The sequence below is a fragment of the Syngnathus leptorhynchus genome, chromosome 12 (assembly GCF_054491065.1).
Source record: "Syngnathus leptorhynchus isolate UIUO chromosome 12, UIUO_Slep, whole genome shotgun sequence".
In the NCBI taxonomy this organism is placed as follows: Eukaryota; Metazoa; Chordata; class Actinopteri; order Syngnathiformes; family Syngnathidae; genus Syngnathus; species Syngnathus leptorhynchus.
Window position 1 is genome coordinate 4322196 of NC_141206.1, and position 12285 is coordinate 4334480.

General features: G+C 38.3%; 3 protein-coding genes across 5 annotated transcripts in view; 1 reads left to right on the top strand and 2 right to left on the bottom strand.

Moving 5' to 3' along the window:
* brcc3 (BRCA1/BRCA2-containing complex, subunit 3) overlaps positions 1-11122 on the top strand; it is an 86500-nt gene extending 75378 nt beyond the window's left edge. The window contains exon 2 of the transcript XR_015067697.1: positions 11109-11122. The gene's annotated coding sequence lies outside the window, so the exon portion shown is untranslated. The remainder of the gene's footprint in view (positions 1-11108) is intronic.
* On the bottom strand, positions 2959-9907 carry LOC147047916 (cholesterol 7-desaturase nvd). Of its 2 annotated transcripts, XM_085925560.1 has the most exons (8): positions 9673-9845; positions 9351-9596; positions 7034-7222; positions 6659-6837; positions 6267-6392; positions 5927-6046; positions 5568-5744; positions 2959-5365 (listed from the first exon to the last, which is right to left on the bottom strand). In XM_085925560.1, exons 1-8 carry the CDS (start codon positions 9716-9718, stop codon positions 5204-5206), a joined length of 1245 nt encoding a protein of 414 aa, XP_085781686.1. In that variant the 5' UTR covers positions 9719-9845; the 3' UTR covers positions 2959-5203. The 2 variants fall into 2 exon arrangements, with proteins under 2 accessions (XP_085781686.1, XP_085781685.1); XM_085925559.1 differs by having other exon boundaries at positions 9351-9907.
* Positions 10111-12033, bottom strand: surf2 (surfeit 2). 2 transcript variants are annotated; one of them, XM_085925563.1, is made up of 6 exons: positions 11721-12033; positions 11412-11563; positions 11177-11280; positions 10897-11085; positions 10735-10826; positions 10111-10406 (listed from the first exon to the last, which is right to left on the bottom strand). In XM_085925563.1, the coding sequence occupies exons 1-6, from the start codon at positions 11793-11795 to the stop codon at positions 10314-10316; spliced, it is 705 nt and encodes a 234-aa protein (XP_085781689.1). In that variant the 5' UTR covers positions 11796-12033; the 3' UTR covers positions 10111-10313. The 2 variants fall into 2 exon arrangements, with proteins under 2 accessions (XP_085781689.1, XP_085781688.1); XM_085925562.1 differs by having other exon boundaries at positions 10702-10826; positions 11721-12026.
* Positions 12034-12285: the final 252 nt, after the last annotated feature.

The following is a 12285-nucleotide window of genomic DNA, read 5'->3' on the forward strand; positions in this document are numbered from 1 at the left end:
TTTAATTTAATTTAATTTAATTTAATTTAATTTTATTTTATTTTATTTTATTTCGTGCATCACCAAACAAAATAAATGTCACAAAGAAACTACATACAGTGGTCCATTGATTTATCATAGGTATAAACAGGCTTCCACTTCAATTTACTGTTATTTCAAATCATTATCCACCATCAAGGCTGGACTGGTCATGTGCCTTACAGGGCAGATGCCCGATGGGCTTGCCAGTGTTGTCCTGCACAATGTTGTAAGTCAATGCTGTCCCCGAAGCAGCTAAAAATGAGGACAAACCTCTGACTCTCTCTCAGAATGGAAGTGAGAAAAAGTGCAGTAAAGGATGTTGTCAGAAACTTTAATGTTATACATTCACCCATTTATACAATGTTAGTATTAACATCAAACTGCCAACTCTCAGAATTAGATTTTACTGTCTTGCTCTCTGAATAAAAATGGAGCTGAAAGTAGACGGGCCAGTAATCAGCTTGCAAGTCACTCACATTTATTTTTCCATCTGTCACACACTTACTGTCCCACGCAACTTGTGTTCCTCATCTTGGGTGACAGAAGACAGGACGTAATAGTGTGTGAGGAGTAAATGTGAGGAGCATTTTCTCTGCTAGATACAAGAGCTGAATCAACTTCACGGTTACCTTGGAAACAAGAATCTCTCTTCCTCTCCCACACGCTCACAAAACGGAACTAGTCACAAGCTCGTTGTGTGAACAAATCAAACACAAATTTGTTCTTTTACTCAAATTAACACTCAAATTCAAATGTTCACCCGCGGGGATTGAGTTTTCGGTCATGATGGATTTATTTCAAGCAGATTATTATTATCAACAAATGCTGCCACTTGAAAAGGTGTTTGAAAACGAGGCCAGTAGAAGAATCATCAAAGAGTGTGCTGAATTATAAATCAGTCAACACACTGGTGTCGTGGGGAGCCGATGCATTAATAACGAGGATGAACAAATCGCCATTCATCGTCGGTGAACTGGGAGATAACTGGTTTCAATTTGTCTCAAGTTGTCTCTAGTGACAATTTTGTTACGTTTTATTTATACATGTATTGCTCCTGGGATTTGTTAATACCCTCATTGCCTTGATGTGACTGCTGCAGATCTTTTCGGACTTCTTGTTAAAAGACGGTGAGAACCCTTTCACCTACTCTCACATCAGTAAGATGGGACAAACCCGCTCCTGCAGTCATTACATATGTTTTCAACGAATTTTGAAAAGGCTCCCCGCACTCAGTGAGCAGAATTCGACATGGGCTCAAAGAGCGAAATGCACAAACAAACAAAAGCAATTCCACAGAGACGCACGTATACTGACACATTCTTGAGTTCACACACTGGAGCTGTCAAGCTACACAAAAGCAAAACATTGACAACATGACGATGAGAATCGTTGGGCTTTTTATTTTGGGATATGATTTATGCTAAACAATTGTGTTATGATGCCATTGCAGCACATTGTTTATCATGATTTGATTTGATTGATATACTTCAAAACTCATTTACCAGTATAATAAGGTATTACATTTATTGTTTTCAGGATTTGGAATTTCTAAACATAGTACAGTTAAACAGTGTTGAAGTTGCAGTAATCCAGTGGTGCAGTGAAGAAAATGTGAAGCTATGATCACAAGTAAAATAATTTGAAAAAATGGATTTTTCTAACCACACTTGTTTGTGCTTCAATGTTATCATCAACCCTAGTGCTACAATATAATGCTGAGTTAACACAACATGTCTGGTATGGGCCATCAATATCAGAGAGTATAAAAATAGACAATGTGGGTTACCATGGCAACAGCAGGCAAACTGCTCTTCTTATCACAGACTGCTCTAGAAATTATTTTAAAGTTCAAGTTCAAGGTTCATCTTTTTTTCGAACTTACCTATTGTGTTTATTTGTTTTGTGCATTAATCAAGACGTACAAGATATATAAATATATATATGCTATGTAATAAATATGCTTTCGAAGGTCTTTTAATTTTGTATTTGACTAAATTCTTAATGTCTGGAATTAAATTCTTGCAACATACACGTTGAAAGTTTAACACTAAGTTCAACCACATTAAAAACGTTTTGGGTGCTTTCAGCTTGTGTGTAATTTACGTATGTGCTTCTCATACCTGCACACAATGCGTTTTTCATGTTTCTCTAATGTGAACACAATCCAACGATGTCATTATGGTTGGATGACTTTGACATGCAACCCGTGTTATCTGATTGAGAGAAAGGGGGGGGCGGGGGGGGGGGGGGGTCAAAGCAGGCTTTCCTCCTGTCAGCACTTTGACATAAACAAAGTTGATGAGGTATTTGAAATGAATGCTTCAGTGAGTCAATGTCAAACTGAGGCCTGTCTTTGTGATGTGTTTCTTATGTTATGCTCGCATAAATCATAGATGTGTGAACCGAGTCAGTACTTACCCTCTCCCAATGCTGAGCTGAAGTATTCAGTACTCATACACAACACACAATCACTGTTAAATTTGAGGTTTCTGCTACATTTGCTTGGAAAAATAGTAGGGGTTGAATGGCGGATCAATATGGCTCAATAACTGTGTCAAATTACAGAGGCCTGTTAGCTCGGAGGCAGAGGGACATTGTGTAAATATTTATAATCATAATATAATATACAACCGCTTCTGTAAAGTTTGTTCAGTCATCCAACCAGATATTGATATTTACTCATCAAAAGTATGACCTTGGCCCTCTCAGAATAAAACAGACGTGTGTGTGTGTGTGTGTGTGTGTGTGTGTGTGTGTGTGTGTGTGTGTGTGTGTGTGTGTGTGTGTGTGTGTGTGTGTGTGTGTGTGTGTGTGTGTGTGTGTGTGTGTTGGCCTATACATGTTGGCCTATTTTGTTTGTGCCGCAAATTGAGATCAAGGTGATTTTGCTGCTATTAATATGTTGCACACACAAAGTCCATTCAAACTTTTAATGACAATGACCCATAAAGAAAAAATATCTAGCTGCACAAAAAACTGTAACAATACAAAGACATAAAATTTAAAGAAGGAAAATGGATTTAATTTTGTAGTTATTGGAATTATTATAAGCTTTTTATATCCATACATATGAACACATTTATGTTATTTTATCAGCTGCTGGTTCCTTAAATCTGTGAAGCATTTATTCTAAAATATATTTAAAATATTCATCTACTCGTTTACAGATGATACCAATTTTAGATCTTTACAAGAATTACAAAATATTCAGCAACCAGACTACATATTCCATTCCAATAAAATGACACAACCACATAATATACACTGCGCAAGTATGGAGGAGACAAGTGATCTTGGATTCTTTCTCATTCAACTCCTTCTACAGGCCTACCGATGGACTGCAATGGTCTGTGGACAGAAAGGGCACTGCAGTGAGCCAGTTTTTTTTTTTTTTGGCTCAGAGCATGGTTGCAGCCCAGGAAGGTGTCACAGAGCTTTGCGTGCCTGTCAAACAGATTGCTGCAGATGGGATTCTCTTGCCAATTTGTGTGGCAACACAAACTCCTGACACATCACTACAGTGAGGATAATTCCTGTTGGCCAAGTTTTAGTGTAGTGGAACAGATGTCCTTTGGTCATCCCATCTGGCATAGTTTGTCACCCACTTTGCCTTTCCTCTCAACAGCTGTCCTGATGTTGGAGCATGACTTAACTCTAACTTCAGTTTTTTTTTTTTTTTGTCTTTGCATTTTAAAGTTTCCTTTCAGTTAAGCTTTTTAACAGCATAAGCACTCAGTATGGATTAGTGACAATTTTGCAAAAGTGCTCTATCATATCCAGCAAATGACATTGCGTTAAAAAAGCATATTACATGATTGGCATATACAATTTTTCCGTTGGGATTTAGGAAACAAACATGGCCCATAAATTATTTAGGAGACAAACATGACCCACAAACTGTGCTAGCAGCTGTGTAAGTACAGTTTGTTGCACAGTTGTGCTGATTTAATACAGAGGCCCAATTTATTGAACAGACTATTTGTCAATGGACAGGACTTTCATTGTGAGCATAACGTAATTTTTGCTGCAGCAGTTTTAGAAGTAGTCTATATGTTGCTAAACGTTGGGTAGCTAGGAGTTAGAAGTGCAGGGTGGTTTATATTGGAAGATAAAAACAAGAGTGATAAACAAAGACCGTGTACCGAGGAACTTTTCAGCAAAACTAATAAAGCTCTCATGAGTTTTAGATATTGTTATAATAATAATAATAATGCATTGGATTTTTATTGTGCTTTTCTATCAAAGTGGATACTCAAAGCTTTCTGCTTTTAGTAGGAAAAGCAGAGCGTGCCTGATGAAAATGCCATTTCAGCCCGCGACGAAAAAAATTGGTTCAGGGCCAAATTAAATTGCCGACCCATGGCATAGCCTCTGATGACACTGACTGCTCCCTTGGCATTGAATCACATTGCATTCGATCAGACTGTCAAATTATAATATACAAGTTGTTTACCTTAGTATCGAATTATATTGCATCAAATCAGACTGTACCAAATTATAATTTTTAAATTTGTTTGAGAAGAAACATTAACGAGGAATGACTGGAGGCTATTCTTAATATTGTTCTATTTACTATTATTGCTATATATTTTTTTTTTTAAATGAAAATAGAGGTTAAAAAAAAAATCTAAATGTTTTTTTATCGCACGACAGTTTGAGCTTTGTCCAGGTGAGAGCGTGATTTACTTGTCGTACACATATGTTATGTTACCTATTGTTAACAAACATATCCACTCTTCAATATAAAATATTAACACATGGCACACATTTTACAATATACACACTTTTGTTCCTCTGGTAGATCTGAATCAGAACTCTGGAAATTACTGAGAGTCTCTAAAGTCTGTATACATACATGCTTTAAACAGTTAGGGTGAAGCAATCTTGTATTCCTTTTAAATTTTATTCATCACCTAACACAATAATCACACATTATTCATCATTGCATTTGTATATCTACTAGACTCTACTTTCTTCTACCTTTTTTATTCTTCAATCCTTCTCATTCCCCAAGTTTTCAGACTTTGTCAGTCGAATTATTCTATTTTTAGCAATATAATAAAGTACCTAAAAACTGGAAATGGTGAGTACTATAAGATGATATTTTTATAGTTCTATAGAAAAATAAAGTCAGTAAATACACGAATGTTGCTAAACTTAAAAGCAAGCAGATATGAAGAGGTCAAAAGTCTGAAGTGTCATGTTGGTATCTGAGTCGAGGACTGTTCTCACTGTAAAACTGACTGAACCAGCGTCTATGTTTCTTGATGGCAGACTCTTCCTTCACAAAGAGAGGCTTAGAGATGTACTTTTTATTGTTCCAGATCATCACATCCCGCTCAAACTAGATGAACAGACAAATATCGTAACTACTACTGGAATCTGTAAATATTTGTTAATAGCACTCAAACTTAATCTTAAAATCAAACTTTTGAATAAATATCAATTGTACAATCAAAACCATAGCTACAATTCAACTGGGAGATGTCTTCAGTCTTTTGTGAGTTGTATGTCAAGACTAAATGATACATTGAAGTAGACCTTACCTGAATTGATTCTCCTTTCAAGATGAATTTAGGCACAGGAGCTGGAATATTTGACTGATAGAACATTGTGTGTGTGACACACTGCAAGAGAGGCTCCACTGGTGTCACACTTTGCATGATCACTCCACTGCCCAAAAAACTGTGCTTGAACTGCAGAAACACCACTCCTGGCCCTACCTGAAAAATGCACCAAAAAAATTCTGTGTCGTCATGTAATGCATTTTTTTTTATTCCATTGTGTAGTTGAATTTAAATGTAGAGTTCTATGGGGAGTTAGCGCAGTCTATCAACGTGAATTATCAAGCTATCAATTAAATGATGAGTCACAGCATAATTTGCTTGAAACTTTTTTTTTGTACCTGTCTAGCAACGACGTGGAGATCCAAAACAGACAAATGGTATCCAAACAAGTATAGGCAATGTTTCACAAGCATCTGAGAACAGTGATTATTGGGTGCGGACTCTTCTTCCCACTGAGCCTTGAATTTAAACATAAAAAAAAACAATGAAAGTGAGAAAATGACACAATTTTAAACCAAAAGAGTTTTCAGATGTCTTAACATTTCTTTATGCTTCACATATGTATATATGATGAAGACACCTAGCACAAAGCCCGCCAGAATTAGTCTTGTTTATTGTAAGGCTAACATGGTGCCAGTTAATATGCAAAGTCGAATTAGCCCGAAAAAATGTACCTACTTCCCAATCATGTCGCACAAACTCCCAGGCTTTGTTGTATGTGTAGCGTAGATCGACTCCGCTCACAATGCCTGGCTTGTGCAGGTGAGTCAGGTGAGACAAGTCTGCGGCGTTTTCAGGAATCTCCTGCAGTGACACTGGCTGCTAAACGCTGGGAGCTAGGATTTTATTTTACTTTGGGGATGGTGCAGGGGTTGTCAAGAATATCAAAACGTGTTTTTATTTATAGTTGTTATTTGAAATAATTCTTCAAAAAAACACTGATAAGCATTGATTGTATACCCCATTATATATCATCGAGTTCTGCTAAAACAGCATAATGCAACACAAGGTGATGCTTCATCAAATGTCAAATACGGACTTGGATAACCCCCTCCCTAACAAGCACGTACCTGGATGTGAGCATTAACAAAATGCTCTGTTCTTCCACGATACACCCACTCGCCCTTGGTAATCTCCTCCTGCTCTGGAATATTGTATTGAGGATCTTTTCCATCACAATGAAACCAAACAAGGATTTGACCGTTCATTTCACAGCTGGGCCAGATGTCCGTCTTGGCAAAGTTTGGCACTTAAAAACCAAAAACAGATTCAAAGTCACACATCAAACTGGGAAATGTCTAAAATAGAAGGTACTTGGATGTTTTATTCAATGACACAGACGGTTCAACAATTATTTTCTGAACTGCTTGATTGAAGGCTTGTAAATGAATATTTTCCTTTGAATTATAAAAGTGATCATGCATGTGCAAATTGATTGTCATTACCTTTTTCAGTGTATGGTATCTTTTCACATTTACCATTATCCCCCCGAAACTGCCACCCATGGAATGGGCATTCGATACAGATTCCCACCACACGTCCTCCCACAGCCAGGTTGGCTCCCAAATGTGGACAGTAGGCGTCTAATACGTAGGCCTTACCATCCTCACCACGAAACACGACCAATTTAACACCTAAAAGAAGCAATTTTAGCACAATGAGTACATGTTAGGTCGCCTCTATCTTTGCTTAAATGACTGCTGTAAAAAAAATAAAAAGATAAAGTTTAAGCATCAAAGAAACTATGTAAACTATTAAACCAGTGACAAAAATGGAAAAAGTTAAGTTTTCTATTTACAACCATAAATACATTTCTTTACAATATGTTGTATGTGCCCCTATTAGTATGTCATTCTGATTAATATTGCATTTGTGGAATATGAGTTAAGGAGTAGTATTCACCCATTTTTATCCCTTCCAGTTGGCACTTGCTGTCAACTGAAAATGTAACCAGGGATCATTTTCAGTTGCCAGCAAGTACCAAAATGGCTGCACCGTGACATGGATACAGAGGTGGAATTTGGCAATGATTAAAGGGGTCAGGTTTCTTTGACCACATAAGGTCTTCATTTCTATACACACACATGAAAAGGTGACAATGGGCACTGATGTCACTAAGCATCCAAATTTCACAACAAACCAAACAGGAGTGCTACCACGACTCTTTAATTAACAGTGTGCAGTAAGCCTACACGAAGCAGCAACTAGAGAAAAGGTGTTCATTAAAACCTGAATAACACTTTGGAATTTGAATCTGGATTCTGGAGAATAGAAACTGAAAGGTTGAGCATAATGTCGTTTGACTGGTTGCAAGTGATAAAAATATGTATATATCTTTCTCCATCCATTGTCTTTGTTGAAGACATAATTACTGTAATTGACTGAAAGTTAGGAGGGTGCGGGTTCGATTCCACCTCTGGCCCTCCCTGTGTGGAGTTTGCATGTTCTCCCCGTGTCCGCGTGGGTTTTCTCCGGGCACTCCGGTTTCCTCCCACATCCCAAAACATGCTTGATAGGCCGATTGAGCACTCCAAATTGTCCCTAGGTGTGAGTGCAAGTGCGAATGGTTGTTCGTCTCTGTGTGCCCTGCGATTGGTTGGCAACCAGTTCAGGGTGTCCCCCGCCTACTGCCCGATGACGCTGGGATAGGCTCCGGCACGCCCGCGACCCCCGTGGGGACTAAGCGGTTCAGAAAATGGATGGATGGATATTCCCAATTGTTTAAAGCAAAGTAGAAATTGCCAATAGCCGCATGTGTGTTTTAGATGGTTTGGTTTATCTTAAGGGTTCTATATCTCTCCATCTGAACACTTGTCTTTTTCTTCCTGTATAGTAAGAAACATGTGAGACACATACTGATGTTTGTCAACCTTTTTTCATTCACGGCACACCTTTTGATTGGAAAAAATCTCGAGGCACACCTTCTCATTGGAAAAAATCTCGGGGCACATCAACAAAACTCTGTTAAGACGTAGCAACCTATATAAACAATATCGTCATTCTTATCAAAGTGTCTTGAATAGGAATCAATTCAAAAACGTATTTTATCATCTTTTATATTACACTTTCAAATAAAAAGTGCACATAAAGTGCAATAATATTTGGGAAAGATTTCACTGTTACAATATGAAAAGTTGCAAGTACAAAATCTCAATCTCAGTATATTTTACTCAGTGTGAAACCTGTGCATGTTTGGATGAACACGGAGCTGATATCCTGTTTAATTCGTTTTCAAAAAATATTATTAGACCTTTCGGACCACGTTGACTGCCTTGCACAACTCGCACTATATTCTGACTGTCTGCCGTATGCACACTTGCTCCATTTTTGCTCCTCTTATTTATTTATTTATTTACTTATTTATTTATTTATTTTTTATTTATTTTTTATTTATGCATTTATTTATTTATGCATTTATTTATGCATTTATTTATTTAGTTAGTTATTCATCGCTTTTGTTTTTTCATTGTATGTGCCTTCTTTTACTTTTTGTGTTGTTTTCTTGGATGTTTTGTAATATGTCTTGTCACCTTGGGATAGTGGGTAACGCAATTTCGATCTCTTTGTGTGTCTTGGCATGTGACGAAATTGACAATAAAACTAACTTTGACTTTTGACTTTGAATTAGTTTGACAAACACACCTTTCGTATATTCAACAGCGTGCTGTGGAACAAACCCCACAGTGAAAACTTTGCAAAACTTCGTCGCACTCTTTTAAACTGAAATGTTTGAGGATAAACTGAATGCAGTTTTATACATACCAACCATGGTAACATCTCGGACATCTCCTTTCCCCAGCATGTGAGAATCCAGAACTCGGTACCAGCCGTTTGGGTAAATCGGGGGCAGGTCTCCGGTTTTCCTGCGGCGGCGCACAGCATTGGCGGTGCGCGCCTTGGAGCGACCATCATCCGCGATGTATCCCACATCCTCCGGTGCCCTGAGCAGCTCCATTGGGCTGTAGAAGAGCTCGTAGGTGGCCACCAACAAGTAGAGGGAAACACACGCTATGACGCACATACCAAGGCGCATTAGAGCACCTCGCAAGACCATTTGCAACCAAATGGAGTGGTCGGTGACCACCTGGGCGCTCGGTGCGTCTCCGGCTTGGATGAAGAAAAGTGCACATAACGCCAGGCCGGCCGGGGCAGCTAACATTCTGACATACTGATTCTGATTCATGGTTCGTGCTGGTTCTGTGTCGACATAATTTATGTTGGCACACGCATCAGCAACTGGACCGACGTGTTTTTTGTTTTTACACCCGCCCACGGTCTCTTAACACGCCTTACGTTCAAGGAAATGTAACGATATTATATTGAAGGTAAAATTATAAAATAAAAACGTCTTATGTGTTGTTTCCTTAAATTTACTGTCATACATACAGGGAAAGATTTGGGGGTTTTTTTTACTTCCCAGCATGAACGTCACCATAGAAATCAACGTTCCTGTGTAACCGACCGACACAGAAAAGACGTCATTTTAAAAGACAGATTAGCACCTTACAGTAAGTAATATTGTCCACGCGGTGGCGCTGTAATTGCGCAACATCTGCCATTAGAATGCTTTGAATTGAATTACACCAATGTCGTATAACATCCATGTTATCTATGCAATAAAATAAAATAAAAAGCTAAAATTATTTAGAGATGCATTGCTGTGTAGGGACTGTGTTATTCTATATTGTGTTTAATATGAAGACAACAAAAATGTCCTGCTATAATTTATTTTCCTTTCCTGATTTTCAGTGATTTTTTAGTACGGCCTTTCCAGTTGTTGTTTTTGAATTTCTTCTGAAAGGCGCCCCCACCCTGGACCTGGAAAACAGAAGTGATTTTGGGTCATATTAAATACAAGCTATGATTTAAGGGAACATAGTAGAGGAGTCTGCGGTTTATGTGCACCCATTAACAAGTGAACCTTTTGTGAAACTATGAAAATATGTCTGTGAGTGCATCTTTTTGCACTTTGAACTGATATCAGTCTGACATTTCTTTTCATTTTTGGTGTATTTTAACAACAGCATTTCCCAGACTTGTTGAAATGTGAACAAAATGCATGTTCTGTAATAGTGTGGTCATGCAGATTCAACAGACAACAAATTCTGCAGACCTTTTTACGTTTCTGCATGGCTAGCGTGTTCACCTCCATCTCGTCATCGGTTTGGAACTCATCCTTATCCTTGCACTCTTCCGCCTCCATGTTCTCGGCTGAGTTCTTCAAAGAGAACATTGACGCTGTGATAGGAAACGGTGTTAACAGAAGAAAACCTATCAGGTAAATAGACGCAGAATTTGAGGGGCTGACAGGGGTATAGGTCGCTCATGCTGTCTTCGGAGTCGTTATGGTCTTCGTCGTCGCTGGAGGATGGCTCAAATGTGCCGTTGCCATATTTGGACTTGCTGCCCCGGTGGACGTCTGTGCCCGTCTCCTTCGGCCTTTTCTGTTGAAGTCTAATTGGGACGAACGCGATGCCCTGCTTCACACAGTCCTCATCTTGGACAGCAGAAACAAACAAGTTTTTTTTCCCCCACACTACAAGTGGAAACCTATAGAAGCAAGTATTGCGTAATTGTCGCACGCTTACATTTGGCGAGAGCCTTCTTGAAGCGCTTCCCGTTGACGTGCCTTAATACATGGTGTGGCTGTCTATTAAGGTGTCTGAGGGTCAACTTACAGAAGAGCTGATTGCTGCATAAGACAACACAACAACATGTATCATGACAACTTGATTGAGCAATTGTGTCATTTCAATGGTGAATCAAGAAGCAATCACTTGTGACTTGATAATCAGAGGTGAGCATGTTTGAGTGTGTCCTTACGCTTGTTTTGAACTTGACACGATGTGGGGTTCAAATTGGCTGTAGTTAAACTCTGCTTGGGAGCTCAGCTTTAGGTACTTTTTCCCTTTAACAAACTTCTGCAGCTCCTCTAAGTTGCATGGAAACTCATGCCCGTTCAGTGTGCACTTTATCTGAAAAAGTATCAAGCCATCGATCATTCATTTTTGTTTCACACATTCAGGCATCACACGTTACAAATCAATCAGTTGTTGTGACAACACTAGCAGAGCACCTACGACTGCTAGCATCAGTTTTTTTTTTTTTTTTTCCCGTGACGTGTTCTCCCACCTTTTTGCTGTCAGTCACCTCTAGAAAAGGATGATTGAGCATGAAAGCCTTCACATCTGCAGGTAAGTCATCCATAGCTGCAAAACATTCACCAATTTGATTTAGGGAAGATTCTTTACATTGTAGTCTACACGTGTATGCCTGCGCCCTCTGTGACGTAATAAAAGAGCGACATTAAATCATGACTTTTTGGGTTACCATTTAAAAAAAAGGTTGATATTTTATCCATCAAAACTATACTCATAAGTATAGACTGAAGACTTAAGACTGTGGTCGCTTTATTATTGTGCAAAAAAAAAAAAAAAACATTACTCAGATCATTTTCGCATTTTTAGTCAGGTGACAAGTGATTATCAAAGATAATAAGAGTAACCAGACCACTTTGTTCATATTTGGGGAAATAAACGTACGCAGTAATTTACGATAAGTAATTTACAAGCAATTACAAGTAATTTACTACAAAATACAACAGATCAAATCTGTTGTATAAATAATATAAAAAGATGAATTAACCGCTCATAACAGCAACTTATTTTTTGCTATCATCTTCTTCTTTTTTTTTTTT